The 25,715-nt window shown below is 42.0% G+C and overlaps 1 protein-coding gene across 1 annotated transcript in view; it reads right to left on the reverse strand.

Moving 5' to 3' along the window:
• Window positions 1–877: 877 nt before the first annotated feature.
• MTAP (methylthioadenosine phosphorylase) overlaps window positions 878–25,715 on the reverse strand; it is a 46,629-nt gene continuing 21,791 nt past the window's right edge. The window contains exons 5-8 of the mRNA XM_019965874.2: window positions 14,316–14,418; window positions 8,838–9,077; window positions 4,957–5,079; window positions 878–2,098 (exon numbers count right to left, since the gene is read on the reverse strand). Coding sequence (XP_019821433.2) covers window positions 2,060–2,098; window positions 4,957–5,079; window positions 8,838–9,077; window positions 14,316–14,418 — 505 coding nt within the window. The 3' untranslated portion in view covers window positions 878–2,059. The remainder of the gene's footprint in view (window positions 2,099–4,956; window positions 5,080–8,837; window positions 9,078–14,315; window positions 14,419–25,715) is intronic.

A 25,715-nucleotide genomic window follows, 5' to 3' on the forward strand; every position in this document is an offset into this window, starting at 1 on the left:
GAAGAATTCATGTTTTGAACTGTAGTGTTGGAGAAGATTCTTGAGAGTCCCGTGGACTGCAAGAAGATCCAACCAGTCCATCCTAAAGGAAATCAGTCCTGAATATTCATTTGAAGGACTGGTGCTGAAGCTGGAACTCCAATCCTTTGGCCATGTGATGCAAAGAACTGACTCATTTGAAAAGAGCCTGATGCTGGAAAAGATTTAAGGTGGGAGGAGAAGGGGATGACAGAGGATGAGATGGTTGGATGGCATCACTGACTCAATGGACATGAGTTTGAGTAAACTCCGGGAGTTGGTGATGGACAGGGAGACCTGGCGTGCTGCAGTCCATGGGGTCACAAAGAGTCGGACACAACTGAATGATTGAACTGAACTGAACGGAATTTGGAAACCACCGTACTTTTGAAGGAACAAGAATAATGCCTACATTTCGGCCTTGACATCCTCAGATGTCTACCAAGAAAGAAGGATAGTAAGGCATAGCATATATTACAGGGTAGTGAAAACAATCATGGTGTACAGAGCCAGAGAACCCTGGGTTCAGATTCATCACGTCCTCTGTGGCTGTCTCATGCACAGAGCTGAAATGCTGCATCAGAGTCCAAGAGCCATACTTACATGTAACCCAGACAGCTCTGTATTAACGCTGAAGGGTAACTGGTTTATTATTTACAGTTAGCAGCTCATTATCTTGAAGACAATTCCTTAGACATAAACACATTCATTCTACATTCTCTTTAAACAGCCAAGAGATATACATTACTAAAGGACTGAGTAACAGACTACAGTGAGGAGTAATTCTGAGGGAAAAATGATCTCTCTCTGATAAGAAAACAAACCACATTCCTTTAAAATTAAGAATAAAAAACAGTAAGAAGCTTCCACTTTTTTATTTAAAAAAACTCAACTCATGTAAAATAATTCATCAAATCATGAAAAGGTGTAGAAACAAAAAGTCAAATACCAGTTTTAAAAATATCTCACACACTATAATGTGTGTATATGGTCTCTTAAATAATTTAAGATTAGCTCCATATTAAACACTCAGCTTTTCTCACATTGTTGCAAATCCAAATACTGTTCTAACCATACAGTCATTAATGGCCTTTTTAACAATATAAAGATGGAACTCAAACAGAACTCCTCTTAGCAGTGCCATTTTAACTTCTGTTGCATTACCAAAAACAGTGGGTTTTCAAGAACTGGATCTTTCTAATCCCATTTTTATTTCTAAAACTTCACTATTCGATTATATTCATTGTAGAAAAATGTGAAGAAATGGAAAAAATAAAATAAAAAATTATCCAGTATCCCTCTTCCCAAATACAATAACAGAAGACTGCATATATTTCTTTCTATTCTTTGTACATAACTATGTAGAATTTTAAAACAAAATCAGTATTGTAAAATGCTTACATATCCTCATTCCATATTATACAGCAACAATGTCTTTTGTACATTATGTGAAGCTATGATGTTCAGTTGGCTGCTTCACAGTCTAATTAAGAGCTTGACCATGATTTACCTCCATTTGTTAGATATTCAGATTGTTTTGAATATTTGCTATGATAACTATGTTATACATCCTTCTTTATTCATAATTATTTATATGTATCTCTGATAATTCCTTAAAGATAAATTCCTAGGAGTTTAACCAGCACAAAGAGTATTTTTTAAGCCTTTGATACATTTTACCAAACTGCCCTCAAAAAAGACTATACCAACTTACAGTCACACCAGTAAATAGTCTAAGAGCTTTTCTTCTTCAAATTCCTTGGCAGCACAGGAATATTACTGACTACCTTTATTGTTACAAATTTAATAGGGGAATGGTGAAAGGTGTCTTCTTTTTTTTCTTTTCTGGAAGTGTAATTTGCTTTCCTTCAATTATTTGAAGCAGTCCAAGTCTTTGAGAAGGCATCTCTGATGAGTGCAATGTCTTATCACTTCTTCCTTGGGGAGCAAGGGCATGAAAGCTGCCTATCTTTTCTGTTTTCTCAAGCAGGAATTCCCAAAAGGACTGGAATTTCGAAGTCTCCTGGGCAGCCATGCTGTTTTAATGTCTTGGTAACAAAACAGAAAACTGGGCCATTTTCTGAAAGGAAGTAGGCACAGATTATGATTAATCAAACAATTAGTACAGGCAGGGAATTCTCATGCTTGGGGGCATGATAATCACCTGGAGTGCTTATTTTCACTTTGATTTTTATAGAGTGAGGACTCATGGGATATATACTTGATAAACTCTCCAGAAAATTCTCATGTTCACTGAAAGTTTAATAATCACTAACCACATATGGAGTTTTGGGCATAAATCTTTTTTAACTGTTCGTTCTTTATTCTCCTTTCATGTAAAGTGAGGTTTAGAATGTTTATCTCAGAGGACTGTTCTGATTCTCACTTATCTCCACCCCTGCCCCTTTACATCCACTGGGACATATTTTTACACCAACCCCTAGCCTTTGTCTTATTCCACTGAAAAATGTCATTGAAATTTTAATATGCGAGTATCTCCAAATAGACTAGGAGCTTCTCCATAACAGCGTCTTACATATCTGTGTAAACCATAGCTTGACATATAGTTGGTGCTCACTAAGTGATTCTGAAATGAATTAGTGAATTAATGATACACACTTCAGTATTCAGAGAGCTGAAAATACTGCCTTGGAATAAGGGATTATTAGTGTGGTATTCCTTATATGTTACAGAATGGAGGCTATGATTCTCAATTTTGTCAAGAGTAGCAATTCTTCATTTTCTCTCTTCTACACATATTAACCCGTTTAAAAAAAATGCCGTTTTACACACACTTTCAGAAGCTTCACAGAAGGAATAGAGAACACCAATCTACTATCCAAATATTTTTACTTAAAAATGAAGCTGAAATAATAAATTTATTCCTTGACAAATTATCTTTGAAAGTTCAAGGGGCTATGGTCAAATTGGCTTAGTAAAATTCTGACCAAGGATCAGAAACCTTAAAAAAACAAAAAACCAAAAAAAACCCAAACCCCAAAAAAACCCAAACCCCAAACCTCACCATCCCATCCAGCAGGTAACAGCCTCAGCAGTACCAAAAGAATGAATCACATTTCCTGCCAGTCAACAGTGTGTTTGTTTTGATAAGCCAAAGTCATACTGTTCAATCGCATTACACTCATTACGTTTCACCAGATGTAACTGTTTCTAGTTTAAAGTGACATTCTCCAATTCCTAGAACTGATTTTCTGTTCCCTTTTTCTTCATCCATATAAAAAGAGTTGCCTATATTTCAATTATGATGAAATAATTCATGAGGGAAAGGACCTATCATTAAAGAACATTTATCTCCTGAGTAGATAGGCTGAAACCAACAGATGTGTTTCCTGTTCCTTATGGATTTAAAATCTAGTAGGGAAGACAGTACTCTTGCCTGGAAAATCCCATGGACGGAGGAGCCTGGTGGGCTGCAGTCCATGGGGTCACAAAGAGTCGGACACAACTGAGCGACTTCACTTTCTCTTTTCACTTTCATGAATTGGAGAAGGAAATGGCAACCCACTCCGGTGTTCTTGCCTGGAGAATCCCAGGGATGAGGGAGCCTGGCGGGCTGCCGTCTATGGGGTCGCACAGAGTCGGACAAGACTGAAGCGACTTAGCAGCAGCAGCAGCAGGGAAGACAGAGTACAAAATGCCAGTATTCCTGGTTTTGCCAGTCCTCAAGGCTGAGAGACATTTTACACTGGTTTTCTGGAGCCTGCTTGTACCAGCTTTGTAAAAACTCATTATGTATATCACTTCCCAGCTTACCGGTGGCTTCATGTTGATAGCTTGAAATGGGCTGTGCAAGAGCATTTTATACTATGGCAGTCAGCAAACTACAAATCATGGCTCCTCCATGCCCAGCAGTCGGCAGTCATTTACTACCACAGTATTGTCATCACACTAAAACAATGGCTGTCATTCCAGGGTTCCTCCGTGGTTATTCAGGTTGAGAGGGGCTTTTATCAACTTTTCAAATCCTCTCTCAACTCTAACACCTAAGAGTAGAGATGTATTCTAGGAGACCTTTGGATATGCTGGCTACCCTCTTTGGATACTAGGTGAATGTAACATCTGATCAATTTCAGCCAACCCCTTATCTAAGGTGGTTAATCAAGAGACACAAGAGGTCCAGATAAAAACCACACATCTGAGCTCAGCAATCAGTTCAAATCATATTCTGGGAATTAATACTAGAGTTGAAAAGCTACCAATCTGCAACCCTCCACATGTTTATTACTATCTTAATTTGTCTGATGCAACATTAACTATAAGTAAACAGTCCCTGGCACCATTTTGGTATTGTATGCCAGTGTTTTGGCTTTAAAGGCTGCCAGTACTTAGCATAGATCTGCCCACGGACCGAGGAGCCTGGTGGGCTGCAGTCCATGGGGTCGCTAAGAGTCGAACACAACTGAGCGATTTCACTTTCACTTCTCACTTTCATGCACTGGAGAAGGAAATGGCAACCCACTCCAGTGTTCTTGCCTGGAGAATCCCAGGGACGGGGGAGCCTGGTGGGCTGCCGTCTATGGGGTCGCACAGAGTCGGACACGACTGAAGTGACTTAGCAGCAGCAGCCAAAGAGAAAACAGCCTTGTCTGCAGTATAATACGTGTACAGAGCAAACACTACCAATCTTCTGAAGTAAAATTTACGGATACACTGCAAAGCAGGACAGTGTCAAGAACCTGATAGACTAGATAATAAAACTCCTTCACCTCAACTTTTAGTGCTCTTGCATTACCAGCCAGAATATATCTCTCTTCCATTTATGGTTAGTATGCTAGTAAATGACATGAAAATATGTAGAAAACATCTAGTCTAGTATAAAATGCATGAACAGATGGACCAAGGGTCCAATGCAAATTAGAGAAACGGGCAGCTGAGAGTCTATGGAAGTGTCTGCTTGTAGATGGAGAGGATACTTACCTTCATGTTATGGAGGGTTTCTGACCATTCCATGGATCCTATCTGAGGTATGGTAGTGAGAAGTAAGCTTTTGGCTTTATTGGCATTTTCTTTCAGGGTCTTTAAGACCCGGTCCACTGAAACCTAGAAAAACAACAGCACAGGACATTACCAGCAATTTAAAATTCCACTGCTTTTCACAGAACATTTTTTTCTGAGTTCCTACTTGATCTGTTGAAGTCAGTTTACTCCCAAGAACTTGAACCCAAGTTCTGCATTTATTAGGGGAGAGGTCATAGAGAAATCCAATGACATCTCTGAAAAGCACAACTAGTTTTCAACATGGTGTCTGAGAAACCTTTTCAGTTGTATAATGTGTTGGCATGGCCCAGAAAGCTTGTGGCTCTTCTCATGTCCACAGAATGGATTCCAGTTTTAAAACTGTTGCTATACTGGATAAATCAGAAGATAAGAACACTTCCCTTTAGAGAAGTCTTTAATAAAAATAATGGAATCAAAGCATCACCATTTTTATAGTCCCAGTGAATTAATGGATGGGCTGTTAACATCACAAAACCAGAAACCCAAACCAAACAAACAGTCCACTTTCATGAGCTTCCTTGTGGATTATGATGTCAGAATTAGATCAAATCTCTGGATCCTGCTGCCAATTTACAGAAAATATAGAACACTGCGAAATTGGATAAACCATCCTAAGGAGATGATTTCAGTAATCAGACTGTGGGAAACTCTATAGGACAAATGACCTGGTTTCTTTTAAGAACACCTGGAAGCAAAAAATCACTTACGCTACTTGAGATAACTAGAAAATTGAACTTTGCCTGGATATATTAAGGAATTATTGTTGGACTGTGATAACAGCAATGTGGTTATGTTAGATGTCTCCTAAAATGTTCACAGATAAGTTCATGGATCAGCATGTAGATGAAACATGGTTGGCTTAAAATTGTTATGTTTATGACTGAAGTTGCATTCACGGAAGCTTACCCCATTGCTTCTGTGTATGACTGAAACTGCTTCCTAAGGAAGCTGAAGGAAGTTGAGTATAAGACAGATGACCAGAAAGAGTACTTGTCATGCTTAACTATGCTTAGAAGAAACCCAAGATTCAGGGGCACCATGATTATACCTTCCTATTCCTTCCTAGACCCCTCCCACAATATGGAGATGTGTTTACAACAAAATGATAAGCACCGTAGCAGAGAGGAGTGCCATCACTGTGGGAGGGATCACAGCAGAAGGAGGCAGCCAGCTGGGTGCCTGCCAGGTAGGCAACGTCAACTGCAGCGTCGTGAAACAACCAAGAGATTTGCCTTATATTTTACTCTTTTCCTCATTCTTTGTGGCTGCTATTTCTATACAGATTCTGACCTCCTTTTCCTCTGTGTTTTTGCTGCTGTGCTCCACCCAGAAAGTCCTTTCTGCTTTCTCACAATAAATTCTCACTCAACATCCAGCTTAAATCTCCAGAGTTTTCTTCGGAAACTACATCCCTCCACCATTCCATCACACCTATCATCTGACTACGACCCTCTTAGGGGCCAGTACTATACTGTGCGTGCTAAGTCACTTCAGTCGTGTCCAACTCTGTGCGACCCTACGGACTGTGGTCCACCAGGCTCCACTGTCTGTGGGATTCTCCAGGCAAGAATATTGGAGTGGGTTGCCATACCCTCCTCCAGGGGACATTCTTGACCAAGGAATCGAACCTGTGTCTCATATCTCCTGCATTGGCAGGCGGGTTCTTTACCATTAGTGCCACCTGGGAAGCCCTAGTACTATACTATTGGCTCCGTATTTATCATGTTTAATTCTTCCAGTAATCCTACAAGGTCAGAAATGTAATTAACACCCCCCACTCATGTGGAAGGGTTAAAGAAGTCACCCAATATTACAAGTAAAAAGAACAATGGGAATTTGAAGAAGGGGTTAGGCAACTCTAGAACCTTTTTCTGTGCCAGGCTGCACATCTGGTTTAAAGCACAATGACACACATAGCTGACTGAGATGATGCCATCTTTGTCTATGCTTTCCTTGTGGGATTTAACATTATTTGCTTTCATGCCTTACCACTTACACAGAGCTTAGTTTTTTTGCTTTTAACTGAAGTAGCTCCAGTTGACTGTTTTCCAAACCTCATGTGGCCTACTAAATGAAAGCACCATTAGCTCTGCAAAGGAGACAAATGTTATGAAACCACGCAGAAAGCCACAGGCAGGAAGCAGTCTACTCTCGGGGAGTGGCAGAGGCTGGAGTCTCCTATTAATTGGAAGCAACTTCTCAACATCATGAGGCAGAGCTGCCACTGAGGTGACCAAAGCTGCCAAGTCAGAGACTACATTGGGTCAGGATTTGCAAATCTCTTAACTAACAAACATCCTCAAAGAATCTGTGTTCATCCATGACCTAAACTCCATACCCATGGATGGAGAGGCAGCTAGAATATCTTAGCCTGTTTTACATGAAACTGGATGGTGAAACAAGCAGCTCTGAGATGGTGCTACAGTCCCCCTAGAGAAGACGTCACCTCCCCTAAATGTCTCTAGAACAGCCACTGCCATACTCCTTCCTTCAAAATTTCTTGGCTGCAGTTTTGTCCTTTTCTCTTTTTAAGATGAGATAAATGACAAGACAAATGATCTGGTTTCTTCAAGTAAAATGCAAGCAATGAAAAGGGAGGAGAATATTAGGTTAAAGATTTAAGAGGCTTATCATTCAAATACAATGTGTGGATTATAAGGGATCCTGATTTGAACAGTTAAAAATGATGAGACAGGAGGGAAAATGTGACAAGTCTGGACATTTGATTTTAAAGAATTAATATCACTAATTTTTTTGTACAACAGTGATGGTGTGGTTTTAAAAAAATTATTTTTAAAAGAGAGGTCTTTTAGAAAAATTTACTTCAAAATCATAAGGGTAGGGGGCAGAAAACTGAATAGGGGCATATAAGTAAGTCAAGAGTTGGCACGGCTGATGATTGTGGAAAGCTGGGTGATGGGCACCTGGGGTGTTCATTACACTAAACTCTACTTTTGTAGATGTTTTGAAGTTTTCCACAAAGGACATATTTGTTTTGGAAGCCTGACCTCAGTGGCCCATTATCCTCAAATACCAGCTGGATCTTGATGTTTTTTTCTGCTTCAAAACCCTCACTGACCTCCCATCTGAAATCCTTACATAGTCTACACGGCCCTGCCTCCCTCTTCCCCCTCCTCACCTCTCCAGCATGGCCCTCTTTCCCATCACACTTAAGCCAGGCTTCCTGGATGTCAAGTATTTGGTTGGGCCCATTCGATACGTACTTCTGTATCCTACCACATTATTTCTATATAACCCCGAGCCTTCTCACACTGGTTTGTTTGACCTCTACCCAGTTCCTTCAAAACCCAAAATGTTAGCTCCTTATGGACTTGTCTGTCTGCTATTGTATTTTTATACCAAGCACAGTACCCATCCATGGCAGGTTAGACATGAATACAGAATCCTCTTACCAGGAAAGGTACATTAATAGGTTTCCCCGCTACATAATAAACAGGAGCATAAAGAACTTATAACCAAGACTCTTTATCTGTAATGTAAGAGCTGAGTCTCAGTAAGATTCCCAACACACCTACATGTTTGCAATGTACTCTTCCCTGTTGATCCTTGCCTAAGTGTCCTTTCATTCTCTATGAAGATTTTGTTCTTCCAATGGGAACTACAGAAAAAAAATCTGGTAACACCTAATGATAATGTATCAAAAGCTGACTTTAAAACTTGGTATAAAGGCACTTTCTGGAACTAATGTAATAGAAACAAAAAGTTAAGACACTCTGTCACTGGCTCTCATGGCACTTGGAAACCCAGGCCATACATGTACCAAAGAGAATTCCACCTACCGCTTCCTCATGCTCCTTCCAGCAATCATAATCTGTCGCCATGGCGATACTTGCGTAGCAAATTCCCGCCTCCTTAGCAAGAACCACCTCTGGAACTGTGGTCATGTTGATAACATCTGCCCCCCAGGTCTGGAACATGATGCTTTCTGCCCGGGAGCTGAAACGAGGTCCCTCAATGGTGATCATTGTCCCTTTTGAGTGGCACCGGAGTCCTAACTTCTTAGCAGTCTCTATGAGGACCTAGAACAGAAAGAACCAAACTCAAAACATACAAACAGAAGCTAAGCTTTATTTTTTCTTCCCTGCTACTTTAAAAGATTCTTACTATAAATACCCAGTACCTGCAGGCCCTCAAAGAGAACCTGGGTGATCACAGAAGGGAGTTTCCTAGCTCCCCATCTATTTACATAACGCTCTGTCCCACCCAACCTCTAGCTCACAGCAATAAGAGCAAATACTGGGCTTTTTCTTTACACCAGGCATTTGTTTACATGCTTTAATCTCACTTTTTAGCTGCTTTAATAGATTATCATGGACTGAATGTGGGCTTGAGTCTGAGCTCTTAACCTTCAAAGCAACACAAGGCGCCCTCCTCATCCACGTCTCAGAGATGTGCAGAGTGAAGTTTCCAAGCTCCTGAGAAACCGATTCTCATTGCTCTTCTATATAAAACCTGAGGGCTTTTGTGAAAGCTTTTCTGGAGTAGAAGGTACTTTCATAATCTCTTTGCCTGCTGCCTCTCTAAAGACATACAATAAAAAACAGAATGCAGCTATGCTGATTTCTTCTATCCAGAGATAAACTTATCTTGGCACCCTTTAGAGGCAAGGCCATATATGAGTTTAGAAACATTATTTAAAAGTTTGATCACTTTTTCTAGTGTCTAATAATGTATATTTAATCTAATTTCATTTTTCTCTTACTCTGTGCTTAAACATTCCTGTTTAATTGAAAAAAAGTCCTTTAAACTATTAAAGTACTGACAAGAATTCACTTCCCTATGTCCTAGTTTTTTCATCAGTGATATGGGAGTAATAATATAACTCATAGATACTGTGAAGATTAAATGAGCTAAGGAATACACTTCCACTTCCCTGGTGACTCAGATAGTAAAGAATGCCTGCAGTGCAGAAGAAGCAGGTTCAATTCCTGGCTTAGGAAGATCCCCTGGAGAAGGAAATGGCAACCAACTCCAGTATTCTTGTCTGAAGAATCCCATGGACAGAGGAGCCTGGTGGGCTACAGTCATTGGGACTGCAAAGAGCTGGACACGACTGGGCAACACTTCCAAGGAATAAATGGCAAGGAGTGCCCAACACAATATATAAGTGCTTAACTGGTCTTCTAATTATTTTTTTTTAATCCTTTTGGCTGCACTGGGTCTGGATTGCTGTGCACAGGCTTCCTCTAAATGCAGTGCCTGGGCTTCTCATTGAGGTGGGTTCTCTTGTTATGGCCCACAGGCTCTAGGACGTGCAGGCTTCGGTAGTTGCAGCCCACCAGCTCTAGAGCGAGGGCTCGCTCATTGTGGTGCAGAGCCTTAGTTGCACCGCGACACGTGGAGTCCTCCCGGGCCAGGGATCGAACCCATGTTCCCTGCATTGGCAGGTAGATTATTAACCACTGGACCACCACAGAAGTCCTCTTCAAATTATTAACACTGGCAGCTTTTACACATTTCCCAAGTAATTGGTCAAAGTTCCTAGGTTACTGTATACAAAATGGAGTGACTCAAAGTCAATAGAAAGCTCCAATTTAGGCCAAAGTCTTGCCTGCACATGTCTGAAACACACAGGCAAATTAACCTATTTCCTTAAAAATAACATTGTCCTATGGCAATAGAAGAAAGAATTTTAGTAAGAGCCTTGGCAACTCTAAATTTAGAACCATGACAAGCCCTAGCCAATGACTAGTTGATGCTCCATCATGTTTATTTGGAGAAGGCAATGGCACCACACTCCAGTACTCTTGCCTGGAAAATCCCACGGACGGAGGAGCCTGGTAGGCTGCAGTCCATGGGGTCGCTAGGAGTCGGACACAACTGAGCGACTTCACTTTCACTTTTCACTTTCATGCATTGGAGAAGGAAATGGTAACCCACTCCAGTGTTCTTGCCTGGAGAATCCCAGGGACAGGGGAGCCAGGTGGGCTGCCGTCTCTGGGGTCACAGAGAGTCGGACACGACTGAAGCGACTTAGCAGCAGCAGCAGCATGTTTATTTATCCTGTACATGCTGAAAATAAGACTATGCTAAATCAAAACTGTTTCCTAAGGAGCAGAAGTTATAAATAATAAGCCTTATTAAATCACTCCTTCCCCTGCTGTCCCCACCCCCTTTCAAAATTAAGGTATAACCAGCCCAGTCCTGTCTTCATTAAATGTCTTTAAAAGTCCCAAATAACTGAGCTGTCTGTCTTGGCCAAACTTCAGAGTGCTTCTAAAGATGTGTGAAGGAAGATCACAAGTCTCGAAAGCCAGTGGCATATGGCATGTAAGTCTTCACTATCACCCTGGGGTGGGTGCCACGCTGGGGAGGAGGAAGTGGAGGCTATGGGCATGGCCCAGCCAGTGGCAGACCCTGAGGGCTTGCCACCCGAAGCAGCACTTGGCACTCTCACACAAACAGATAATGCCATTGTAAGGTGCCAGAAATACAGCTCCAGCCTGAGAGGTCTTTTTAATGTGTCAGGACTTTTTGAAGAAATTTGTTTCAGATTACTTTTTGACTAGAAGTGACAGTTTTCTGAATAGGTAATACTTGCACATGGTACAAAATGTAAACAGCACAAAGGTTCTTATTCTGTGACAAGTATTTCTTCTGCCTGTGTACAAGGGCTTCAGTTTCCCCATGGGAAATCACTGTTCCTAGTTCTTTGGTCAGCTTTCCAGAAACACGCTACTGCTACTGCTAAGTCACTTCAGTTGTGTCCGACTCTGTGCGACCCCATAGACAGCAGCCCACACACATAAATATTTTCATATTTATCTCTTTTATATACACATGCGTGAGCGCTCAGAGGCTCAGTCATGTCTGACTCTTTGCGACCCTATGAACTGTAGCCTGCCAGGCTCCTTTGTCCATGAGATTTCCCAGGCAAGAATACTGGATTGGGTTGCCATTTCCTCCTCCAGGGGATCTTCTGGACCCAGGGATTGAACCCATGTCTCCTGCATTGCAAGTGGATTCTTTACCACTGAGACACCAGGGAAGCCCCTTATATACACACACACACATATTTAACGCAAATGATAAGATACAGTACAACCATTATGTACCTTGCTTGCCACTGGACAATTCATCTTGACAATCTGTCGTCAGTACACAAAAGATCACAAGAATACTGAAAGTTTAAGTGATGATTACCGAGGGGCAACACCATCTACTCTTTACATTTTTGGATAGTATTTTTAAAATCCCTTTTAGGGTATATAAGAATAAAATAATATTGTGAAGGCCTCTTCCCTCCTCCCCATTTTCTTAAACTGCCTTCCCTAGCACTCTTAATCTTTATGTGAGGGTCCTTAGCTTGGCTAGACTAATAATAGCTGAATTAATTCAGTCTCAAAAGAGGCCAAACTGTATTTATTACTGGAAACTATCACTCAGCCACCACATTTACATGTACTCTGAATACCTCATTAGCACTTCCCTTACACACCTCTACTCCTAGTACCCAAATCTCTGGGGCAATACCTCAGATTTACTATTAACATGCATATTCTCTCACTAGTCTATTTCCTCCAAGCTTCTCCCAATCTGAAGTGGACAAAAATGTTATTATACACTTCTAAGTTCTCTTGGAGAGCACATGTATTTTGTGGACAGATCTGTGTTTCAGAGGTTAAGACCAACATCATTCTGATATATTCTGCTGATAACTACCCAGGAACATATACAGTTGAGCCTTGAACAACACAGGTTTGAACTGTGTGGTGTACTCTTACATGTTTTTTCACAATAGATTCATGCTACAATGCTGTTCACTCTGTGGGTTGGCTGAATCCTTGGATGCAGAACTGCCAGATATGGAGGGCCAACTGTAAATTTATACTCATATTTTCAACTGCATGATGGGTCAGTGCCTCTAACCACGCCCCACGTTGTTCAAGGCTCAAATGTATATCTAAACGCCTACTTAAAAATGTGCTTTCACAGAAGTCACAAAGCATAAACATGCAGTGATATATCTGAAATAGCTCCCTTCAACGCCTGGCTTTGGACTCTAGATTTCTGAGACCAGGGTGTGGTTATTTAGGGCACTCTAGCTGCACCCCACTCCAGTACTCTTGCCTGGAGAATCCCAAGGATGGAGGAGCCTGGTAGGCTGCAGTCCATGGGATTGCTAAGAGTCGGACACGACTGAGCGACTTCACTTTCACTTTTCACTTTCATGCATTGGAGAAGGAAATGGCAACCCACTCCAGTGTTCTTGCCTGGAGAATCCCAGGGACAGGGGAGCCTGGTGGGCTGCCGTCTCTGGGGTCGCAGAGTCGGACACGACTGAAGCGACTTAGCAGCAGCTTTGCCTGTAAAGAGGCTAGTTTTACATGATTATGCAAGGTTGAACATAAATCTGTGTTTCACATCACATGTTAAAATTATCTGAATGAGTAACATGTTTAGTTATTTGTATTGTCTAAGTAAGATTTTACTAGGCAGTTTGCTTCTGACAGTACTTTCGACCTACTAGGTGGCATCTGACTTTCAAATTTTGGGGTTATAAGAAAAGTACCATGGATGGACTTGTGAACCATGGTAGCCAGTTTTATTCTCTGAAAGCTAAGGCTAGGATTTCTTTCTTTATACCACCACTGGCTTTTGTAAGGGTTGCCTCTACAGTCCTGAGATCTTACTATAATCCTGGAGAGGAAAGGAGGCTGGACAGGAAAAGTCAAACTCAGCTCAAAGGCAAATGATGCCAATCTATTTATAGATTATTAATCATTTAATTCATAAAAGCAGTTACCAGTCACTAGATGTCTTATAACTGACAGGCATCATTCAAAGCACTTTATAAGTTACTCTTTTATCCTTCACAGTCCTGTGAGGTATCAATATGTTATCATTACTTTATTTTATAAATGAGGAAACCAGAGTCCAAGGTTCTGATCCAGAAACAAGCAACAATTAAGTTGAAGAATAAAGACCTGATCCTAAGAAATCTGGTTCCAGAGTGTATACTCCAAATTATGCTGTCTAAATTATTTTAAAAGGTATCCAGATATCCTGACACTAAAATCAAAACTTACTAAAAAAAAAAAAAAGGCAGGTTGCAAATTTGAGCGATTCAGCTTATAGATGACTGAGAGTAGTGGAGGGATTATTAACAAAGGGAAACAACTCTTCCTAAAACCTTACATAAGCATCAAACTAGAGAGCGGAAGAGAGACCACATGCTTAGCCAACTAATCTGTCTGTAGATGCCACCCCAAGCCCTCATAATTTATTCTGGCGCACCTTCCAGAAAGATTACGAACCTCTCTTGTTTTAGGGCAGAATGGCTCAGCCATTGGAATATGGCACACTCCTCTGGCACAGGAATGATTTCCATCATAGAAGGTCTGAAGCCTTCTGGTAGTCCTACAAAATAAAGTAAAAAAGATTATTTTTTTAAAAAGTTACCTCTCCACCCTTTAGAGCTGGTAATCAGTTGTATCTAGGTCAGTATCTTGGTCCTCACTCTAGAATCAATAGTTCTGGATAAGCTGAAAGAAACTGTTTAAAAAAGAGAGAGAGCTTCTTGATAGTACTTGGCTTTTCTGGCTCTGAGTTGGTAGCAACCTGCTTCCCAACAGGAGTTAAAGTATCTGAGGTCTGGTGACTGTGACAGGATAACCACACTGAACAGTAGGTGAAAGTCAACTGTGGGCTCAGGAGGCCAGGTGAAACACTTAAGAAGTCAACTATGAACATTTTCCATCATCTCAGATATAGAGGATTGTATAGTGAACCGCTTATATATATTTAGATTCAACAATTTCCTAAATTTCGTCAAACCTACTTCATTTATTGCAAATCCCAGACTTTGTCACTTTATCCCTACTTCAGATGGACCAAAATATATGGATTATTTTCCATGGCAATGTCATTATCACAACTGCGAAAAATGACAATTCCCAAGTATTATCTAATACATAGACCATCTGCCAATTTCCCTGGCGTCCTCAAAAAATAAAAAATCTTTTTTCTTTTTTTAAAAACTGTTGCTTGGTTAGTTTCATATTCCAAACAAGGTCTAACATCTAAATTTTGCACTTGACTGCCCTGTCACTAAATTGAGAGTAACTCCTGCCCTCCACCCTCAACCTTATTTTTTCATGCCTTTGATCCATTGAAGACAGCAGCCATTCATCCAGCTCTGTATTTCGAAACATCTGTCTCTGCTGTCTTGCTTAAACTTGTGCGTCTGCCTGCCAGAATTAATTCTGAAGTCTCATGAAAGTTCTAAAGTTAACGTTCTGATAAAACATTTTTGAGTCCATAAGAGAGTCCAAAATTAACCCAGTGCCAAGTCACCCAGCTACTTCTCTCTCCAAGTTTTCAGAATAAAGCACTTTTTGTATCCATTGCACTGTTCTAAACTTGAACTCATGAGTAATATAGGAAAGAGAGAGTCCTCATTTTCCTAGAGAGGGGAGAGCAGGGTAGCAACAGGGCATGGGAAACCAACAGCTGAAGGAACATCACTTCATTTCTACTTCTACCGGGAAGGTAGAGAACAGCATGGAGAAACATTCTGGTTCAGTTTACCCAGCTGGCATGTCCACCTCTCACAGTTAACCTGGCACTTCCTCCCCATCACACATTCAACAGTGATACCAGCTGGCATCAAAGCCACCTCTCTCAGAGATTAGGCCTCAGAGCTTGGGAGGAATGAAATCAAAGTTCATGTTCCTCTCAACCCCCTTATCACATGAGTCTTAAGGGAAAGGCTAAATTAACCCCAAGCAATTCCAGATGGGGTTGAAGAACAGGTCAAATGACTCTTCCAGCCTATATAAACAGAGGCTGTTTTCTTTTTGTAAAACTTACTAATAAAATGGTGCCACGTATTCCAGCTTTGGCTTGGTTTCAGCCTTCAGTGAGTCAAATATTAGCAATAATCCTATTTATAACCATGATTAAGTGTGAAAACAGGGCCACAGAACCCAGCAGGGGCTATGTCCCAGCAGACATCTATGCAGTAACACCCCATCTTATCTATTCTGTCCCTCTCTCTCCGTCCCTTCTTCGCCTAATTAGTCCTCTCTCTGTTCTGAACATTTACCTTAAGACATCATTATTGGGCTTCCCAGATGGCTCAGTGGTAAAGAATCCTTCTGCCAATGCAGAAGATGCATGAGATGCAGGTTCAATCCCTGGCTTGGCAAGATCCCCTGGAGAAGGAAATGGCAACCCACTCCAGTATTCTTGCCTGGGAAATACCATGGACAGAGGAGCCTGGCAGGCTACAGTCCACGGGGTCGCAAACGAGTCAGACCTGACTTGGTGACTAAGCAACAATAATGTATTATTCTTCAGCTCAGTTCACTTCAGTCACTCAGTCATGTCCGACTCTTTGCAACCCCATGACCACAGCACGCCAGGCCTCCCTGTCCATCACCAACTCCCAGAGTCCACCCAAACCCATGTCCATCGAATCGGTGATGCCATCCAACCATCTCATCCTCTGTCATCCCCTTCTCCTCCTGCCCTTAATCTTTCTCAGCATCAGGGTCTTTTCAAATGAGTCAGCTCTTCGCATCAGGGTCTTTTCAAATGAGTCAGCTCTTCGCATCAGGTGGCCAAAGTACTGGAGTTTCAGCTTCAGTCCTTCCAATGAACACCCCAGGACTGATCTCCTTTAGGATGGACTGGTTGGATCTCCTTGCAGTCCAAGGGTCTCTCAAGAGTCTTCTCCAACACCATAGTTCAAAAGCATCAATTCTTTGGCTCTCAGCTTTCCTTATAGTCCAACTCTCACATCCTTACATGACTATTGGAACAACCATAGCCTTGACTAGATGGACCTTTGTTGGCAAAGTAATGTCTCTGCTTTTTAATACGCTGTTTAGGTTGGTCATAACTTTCCTTCCAAGGAGTAATTCTTTATGTTATGCTATAAACACGTGATGTTAACTGCCTACAGTTTAACATTTTACATTTTTCTCTTTAAACAAAGCTCCCCAACTTCCACCTGTACAGTTTATAGCAAAACCACTGTATCTTTTTGATTCTTCATTTTCCAGTTATAAAATGTATTGTTCACCACCCATTTGTAAGAGTGCTACGAGGATTAAGTCAGCCCTGAGGCCCAGCTTCCCCACAGCAGCTCAGAACTGAGGTCTGAGCTGGAGGCTGAATCAGGAGTCAGCACCAAGGAGAAGCTGTAGTTGGTGCTCAGAACACCCAGCCTTGCAGGAGGGGTAGCCCCAGGAAGGCCCAGGGACTTTAATACCCATGTGTCTAATAGTTTCAGGGTTATACTGTTAAGATCCCAGGAAGGAAAATGCTGATAAGAAACATCTCTTCACACAGCCTGCCCACCTAGTCATGGTGTTCTACATAACTCAGATAGCAATACATTCAAGTAATGATCTGAATTTAAATTACTGTCAATACTCCGATACTGCATAAAATGAAGCATGATTTATGCTGAGTGAAATTCAGATCAAGAACGATGAGGTATGCAATCACAAGTGAAGGTACTGAAGGACACACCCAAGGGAAATTCTAAAATGAAAATACATGTAATTTTAATATCTCCTATCCTCCTGAGAACTTTAAATAGAAGTCAGAGGTTCTACAAGTCTGCAAGAAGCAAGGGACATCCCCGGGGGGACTGTGACCTGATTGAGCCTGTGTTGATGGGACTCCCCTGCCTGTTCACTCCTAATTTCTAGTCAAAAAAGAAAAGCTCTTCTGTAGACAGGATAGTGGCTCATCCTCAGTTTTGTACACGGATTTCAATCTTGTTACTGATTTTTCATGTGTCCTTGAGCAAATTACTTAACCTCTGTGAGTTCTTTCTTCATAAGGTATTAATAACATACACTTACACCCTTGTTTAAATATGAAAACATGGTCACAGAAATCTCCAGTAGTGACATCCCAACAGGCAGATGCAATAACTCCTCCATTTTTTTATGTCAAGTATGTGAGTTTGGGGATAAACAATAGTTGTTACAAAGCACTACTACTATTGCCCTGAGGATCAGTGAGGGAACAGACAAAGCATCCAGCACACAGATTCACACAAGTCACATTACAGAAGGATGCAGGCGCAGCAGAAGCAAGCATATGGAGCCCATCAATGGAAGACACCTGCAGATTTCTCTAGATCTGGAGCGGTGCCCACGTGAGCATCTTTTCCTGATAAAGAGGGGCCTTAATGGGATATCTTTTTCCTTCCATCAAGAGATAGAACTGAAATACATTCCTGGGCCATAGGAAAAAAATTAGCCTTAGACCACGTCAGACTGGCTGGATCCATGGGGAAGCAGTGTTCTAGACTGTGGGTGAGAAGAACAGGAAGGATCACCCAGTTGCTAGAAGCAACCTAGACCAAGGATGACAGTTTGGGGGCAGTGGCTCCATCCTACCAACCTGTAACAGTGGCATGTGGTAGTAAGCAGAATAATGCCTCCCACCATACCCCTGAATATCCATACCCTAATGCCCAGAACATATGTTGTCTTCCATTGTAGATGGAAGGGGGCCAGGAGCCAAGAATGCAGGTGACAAAGAACAAGGAAAGGGATTCTCCTGAGCTTCCAGAAAGGAATTCAGCCTTTGATTTCAGCCCACTGAGACCCATGTTATACTCATACCCTGCAGAATTAGCTAATAATGTTGTGTTGTTTAAGCCACTGCATTTGTGGGAATTTGTTACAGCAGCAAAAGGAAGCTAATACATGTGCTCATATGGTTTAACCTGGTTAACACAGTGTAATTTCTCTGGTAGGAAAGATCTGATACCAAAAGTCTTTCTCCAACTCTTGCTTCAACTGGTGAACCCTCCTAGCAGAGCAAAGGGACTGCTAATTCTCACTCCCAACCCCACCATCATCCTGGGACACGAACTGTAAATACACTTCAGGGACTGCCCAACTGGCTGGCTTTACTACTCCCTGGCTAGCTGTGTGCCTGCAGGAAAGTCAGCCTGACCTCTGTCTACCTCAGTCTCTTATCGGTCTTCTCATATTTAAAATGGGGACATGAAGAGGAAATACGGTCAGTGTGAAGACAGAGAGCACATGAAGCAAGTGCTCAGCCCAAGTCATCACTGCCCGTCGAAATCTGCTTCTGCACTTCTCGTCTGCCAACCTCTGAGGGTGACTTGTACGTGGGCCTCAAGTCAAGGGTACCCCCAAAAGGGATATGTGATAATAAAAGTTAGAAAACAAACAACAAACTGCTATGGAGGAGTGAAGGAGACAAAATTATGGTGTGTATTGGCAAGGGAATTGAGTTCAAGGCCATCGAGGAGAGAACACCAGGCACTTTCAGACACAGCAGGGAACAAAACGCAGAGAAAGAATGACTGGTAGGTTCTTTCAGGATCAAGACCCTTGAATCTGCACACAAAGATTGCTATCTGTTAATAGTTTTCCTTTGAAGAAATGCTGAGTTGCAGACAAGTTGAGAGAAAACACTTGTCCCACAGCAGAAACACCTGTCACACACCTGCACACTTCCAAGGTAGTTCTGGAGCACAGGACGTGTCCATAAGCCTCAGCACACAGGGATACTAGGCAGTTAATTTACCAGCAAGGTGGTGCCAAGGCCTCCTTATGAAGAGCTTGGTTTCAGGGAAATGACTGCACCCACATCTCTTAAGGTCTATCCAGTCTGTCTCAGGAGAACCCCTAATTGAAAAACACATCCTTTGGTGCAGTTACTCATAAGATTACAAACTGCAAAAGGGGGAAGGCTGGTTGGAAAGGCGTGTGTACTTAAAACTTCAGTTATGTGGCAGACTGCCTTTTATGATTCTAACCATCTCTACCAGTAATACATACATGTATGTTAATTACCCAGGACCTAACAGCATCGCATAGATGGGAACAACTCAGTATTCCGCCCCCCCTTCATAAATATCCAGAAATAACTTCATGTTCCAAAGACCAGAGATGACCAAATAATAAACATTAATGCTTCACTGGGGAAAGGAACATGAGCAAGGATGCAAAGTACAAAAGCAGTGAAGAAGCCACCACAAAGGTGACGGGACAGTTTTCAGTTTATGTCAAAGATTTTACCATCAGTGACAAAAGGAACGAGGAAAAATTACATCAAATTACAGTAACAGATTTCAGGGCAAGCCCTCCCAGAGGCAACAGATGTTTGGGCTTGGTTTCCAGCTCTCTTGTGACTGTGTCTTTCTTTCTATTTCCAGGGAGTAGTAATGGAAACCAGGGAGTCGAGCTGAGAGAAGCAAAAATGTTAAGAAACATTAATAACCCAGATGAGGACAGTGGTGATGGACAACAGGGTGGATTCAGGGCACATACGGGCACGACTTGGGAGACCAACTGCACACAGGGGTGACAGATCCTCAGCAGTGACCACGGTGGATGGCAGTGCCATGGTATTACCAACGCAGCAACTTACCAAGCGGAGAGGAGGGAGCTCAGGATAGGGGGAGGTGTGGCTTAGAAGACAACCAAGGGGGATAATTCAGTCTTTTTAAAAACAGCTTTTTATTGGAGTATAGTTGCTTTACCATGCTGTGTTAGTTTCTGCTGTACAGTGAAGTGCTGAGTTATACATAACATGCCCTCTTTTTTGGACTTCCTTCCCATTCAGGTTGCCACAGAGGACCGAGTTAAGAGCTACCAGCGCTGTACAGCAGGTTCTCACTAGTTACCTGGTTTACACAGAGTAGTGAATATATGTCAGTCCCAACTTCCCAGTTCATCCCACTTCTCCTTTCCCACCTTGGTGTCCATACCTTTTCTCTCTGTGTCTATTCCTGCTTTGTAAATAGGTTCATCTGTACCAATTTCTAGAGTCCATATATGTATTAATATACAATATTATACACTTGATCTGATAACATACACATGAATTACAAAGTGTGAGATGTCTCTGGGACCTTGTCCTGTATCTGGGAGCCAGTGTGGATCTCAAGGGGGAGGACAGATCTGGGAAGTCCACAGATCAGGAGTGGCTGAGGTCAGTCTTTGGCGATGAACTCAAATTCAGATCCCATAGGCCCCACTTATTAGCAAATGACCAGTATTTCTAAGCTTAAGTAACGTCAATTTAAACAGAAGAAGTGATCCTTTTATGCAGTGGTGGTTTAGTTGCTAAGTCGTGTCTGACTCTTGCGACCCCATGGACTGTAGCCCACCAGGCTCCTCTGTCCATGGGATTTTCCAGGCAAGAATGCTGGAGTGGATTGCCATTTCCTTCTCCAGGGGATCTTCCCGACCCAGGAATCGAACCCAGGTCTCCTGCATTGCAGGCAGATTCTTTATCAACTGAGCTATAAACAGGGTTAATTGATTTGTGGCACTTGGTGGGAACTCAAACACTGGGAGCTTATTAGCATTTTTAAACAAGAGTAAGGATAGAAGGTGAGAAGGTAGGTTGCAGAACAAGGAAAAGAGTTAACCTCACACAGGGAATAAAGGCCCCCACTTCAAGGACAATAGCATGATGACAAACAGGGATGCAAGTAACTGGTGAAAGGGAGGGTGAAGGAAGATGACGTGTTTGTGCCTAATAACATCTGTTTTCTTGTAAAGAGGCAACTGTCTCAACCAAGAGTGAAGGATATGAGCAGGAAGCTGTGAGAGAACAGAAAGGTTTTAAAATAACTGCTGACAGGAATGGGAGCAAAGGTTTGCTGTATAATTCTTTATCATAAACCTCCATTTCTATTGGTGAGAACCCACCCCTGCCCAAGAGGCAGAAGGACTCGTGAACTGACATCAGTACACATCTTAACCTCCCCAGGCTGACCTCCCAAGGGTGGGGAGGAAGAACTTTGCACTGTGACACCGTCGGGGAAGCCCAAGGCTGGGCTGTGTCTTTGGGAGAGGGAAATAAACTGACATAATCCCTTACCACTGTTACAGCGGGACTTTCCTGATGAGTAAGTCTGCATCACCAGCCAACGCTTGTCCCAACCCCCAACCTCTCCTGACTCTAGCGAGAAAAGAATTCTCTTAAGAGGGTGGACATCAGAACTCTTAGGAATCAATCCAGCACCCTCGCTTAGCAGATGAGGACACTAAGTGACACAGGAATTTGGGGGCAGAGCCAGGAAACAATTTTGGATGTCCTCACTTCCAAGCCAGGACTTCTACCACATTCTTTTAATAGAACCTAACCGGGGGCCGCAGGCCAGTGTGTTAACAGCGTTTTGCAAAAAACACCTGGCATTAGGAATTACTTCCTGCCTTTCTTTAATCTTAATTTTTTGGTCATACTTTTCTCATTATTAAAAAAACAAACAAAAAACACCCCTTAAGAGGCCACTATTAAAAAACACAGAATCTTATTCTTACCCTTATGGATGTTACCCAGCCTCACCTTGAGATATTTCTGGTAGAAACAGAAGCAATTTAAGAGATCCAACTAGTTTGCATTTTTTTAAAACCTAATATAATGTAGGCATCTTTCCAAACACTCTTCAGAGCCAGTTGTTCCTTTAATAAATGTGTAAGTTGAATTCCCTTCAATGATAATAATCAGGATTGATGGTGAAGAGGAGAAAGGTCATTTGTGGAAACTTCTAGAATCCCCTGCCCATGTGCGTCTTCCATGGCATGGACAGTTACTAGTTTGGAGTGAAAGGCCATATAATCAGCTCACCCCCCACCCCAAAGACAAATGAATTTGTGGAAGTACCTAACTGGTCCACAATGGCAGGGATGGGCAACAGAAGGAAAACAGGAAGAGACAACAAAATGCCTCATGCTTTGAAAAAAGCAGCTAGTGGGAAACAGTGTTGCTTGCTCTGTAATGGCAAAAATCTCATCAGAGATCAGCTCTACACTCCATTTATAACGTATCATTAAAGTCAGGCTTTAAAAGTGGGGTAGGATGTGAGGGATGGTTATGTCTTTACCTGCAAGGCTGAAAAGCAAAAACGAAACAAACGCCAAGTAAATGCATAGTCATGCCTCTAAATTTCTAAGTCTCATCTCAGAATTTGGTTAGTCTTATATGGAGCCATCACCAAACCTCAGGCAGGGAGGACCCAGCTCTATAGAACAAGTATCACTGATCCTGCTGGGCTCAAAGGAGGGGAGCACTTCTATCAGTAGGAAGGGAGGGAAGCAGAACCAATGAACAAACAAAGCCAGCTGACTGTCCCAACTGCTTGCTGGGTGGTGGCAAATAGACATGGGAGAGCACCAGACCATAAGGATGCAGGCAGGTATAAAGCACAACAGAGAAACAATTTGAAAAGCCTAGTGAAAACCTGAGAGTAGCTGAGCTCTTAGACTGCGGTCTCAGTTTCCTGAGCAAAGCCAGATTCTGGGGAGGGGAATGGACTAGGATTTTCTATGAAATCTTTTCTCTCCCTCGCTCAGAGAGTCCTGCTTCCCCAGCAGTGATACTGTGAGAACCAGGTGTGCCCTGCTCAGGCACAGACTTGTACCACAGAAGTACCCCATATTATGAATCTTGGGAGCGTGTCGCTTATAAGATCCTTTTAAAGTAGAAATAGCCTCACAGCTTTCTCTTAAGACAGATGAAAGGTCAGCCACATTCTGTCCACAGTTCATACGGACTGTTAAATGATGGTCAAGAAGCAAAACAAGCCCCATGCTTAACCATGTTTTATCCTGAATTGCCAAATGACTCATGACTCTGTTAGTGGAGGCCTCCACCAGGCAGAAGAAAGGGATTAACCAAACCAGTGCATCAGGAGGCCCAAGGCGCTGAGGACATTTACTGTGGGTGGGCCTCTTACAGGTCCCTGGAATGAGTTACTATTTTTGGTTTGTGAAGAATATTGCACATGTGAGCCAGGATGAGGGAAGAGTCACTGGGAAACCTGTCACTGTGTAACAGACATGGGAAAATGACAAAAGGACTCCTTCTTTCAGCTTTAAGTGCTAGATCCATGTCCGTTTTCCTTTATGCAGCAGCCCTAATCACAAATGAATAATTACTTTCACTTTGCGCGTTAGCAAAGGTTATTTCCTTCCATGTCTGAGAAACAGAAGGACTAAGAGGACACACCCCAAAATACTGCAACCACTCCTCTCCCCACCTGTCTGTTGTTCTGATTTCTCCAGGTCAGCCACACCCAGGATTCCCCTTTTCTCATGCCCAGGCTTTCAAGTTTTCACAGGCTGGAAGGTAGCATGAGCAATCCCAATGATTTTTAGAAGAGAATGATCTTATTTTCTTAAAAGAGGCTTCAGCCTGTCAGATACCTTTCAAGGATATTTTTCATTTTTAGCTTATAAAAATCTGATGATTTTAAAAAGCAACCATAAAAATCAAAGCTGCCTGTCACTCTTAAATGTTAATGACCTCTAAGGTATGCACAGCATAGGTGAGAGGCCAGGTTGATGTCTTTTTTCCCTATGCTAAGCACCAAGGGCAGAGAAAGCAAGAGGTTCCAGTTCTGTCACCTATTAAAAAAAGAATAGCCACACTCTTCCCTTTTGATTCTTTATCATGAATGTATGTCCGAGATTAAAACAATCCTTCTAGCCTTTGAAGACACTTTAGGACGAGGACATTGTTTCTTAGATGATGTGCTGGCAAAGTTATAGCAGTAGGCAAATATGTGTTTCCAGATCAATCCCTGGAGAAGAACCCATGGATCGTTCAAGGAAAAGGAGCTTAAGTGATAGAATTCAACTTGTAATTCCTAAGAGAGGACCAAAGCCCACATGGGTAAAATGATCTGCCTGAGGCCAAACAGAGCCAGGATGAATCCTTCTAGTCCAGGGCTCCTGCCCCCACAGCGCTAATCCACTGTGCAGCTTGGCAGGATGTTGCAATTCTACTCAACATGTTGAGGCTGTGGTTATAGCTGTGGGCACTCAGTCTACAAACAGCACAGCCTCCAGCTCACTGTTCCTCCCTGATGACAGGAGTAAGTGGAGGTGCCTGCCTCAACACACCAGGATTTACTCCGTTAAAGTAATAAAGTACTATCAGTAAAACACATATAGGCCATTTCCACAAGGTAAAAAGTTCTGATTCTCCTATCCTATAAGACATTCTCAAGCCTGGTTAATAGAAACCACACAGCTCAGCCAGCAGCAGTAATACTTTCAAGATGCTCTCCAAGAGAAATATAATGCAAGTCACATATGTAATTTAAAATTTTCTAGCAGTCACATTAAAAAAGTATAAGAGAAATAGGTAAAATTAGCTTTATATCTTATGTAACTTAATATATAAAAAGTGTTACTGTTATATAATCAATATAAAATTTGAGATTGCATTCTAAATGATTCTTAGGGGATTCTTCCTTTTAACAGATCTTTTCTTCTGTCTTTACCAAGTGATGTTAACTAGGAGACATACTCCAGCCCAGACTCACAGTAAAGGTGTTTATGGGCAGGTAACACAAACTAGATTCCATTAAAGGCACTCTCTAAGTCGAGAGTAAGGAGGCAGGTTAATGGACATGGTACACAGAAGCAGATACCAGAAGACTTTAAGGTCACACAGCTAAGTGCCAAGGCAGGAAGAAACCAGGTCTGATGGCAACACTCTTTCTATCCTCTTTGTGTCCCAAATGCTCTCATGGGAGCCAGTATGTGAAACACCTACATTTACTACGTGAGAAAAAGGTCTGGGAAATACAACAGTGTATAGTTACACCACTTAAGTAACAAATTAATCCCAGGCTTAGTAACCAAGCCAAACTTTTCTTTCCAGTATCATATATAATACTTTATAAATCCGCATCA

This window comes from Bos indicus, chromosome 8 (assembly GCF_029378745.1).
Source record: "Bos indicus isolate NIAB-ARS_2022 breed Sahiwal x Tharparkar chromosome 8, NIAB-ARS_B.indTharparkar_mat_pri_1.0, whole genome shotgun sequence".
Classification (NCBI taxonomy): Eukaryota; Metazoa; Chordata; class Mammalia; order Artiodactyla; family Bovidae; genus Bos; species Bos indicus.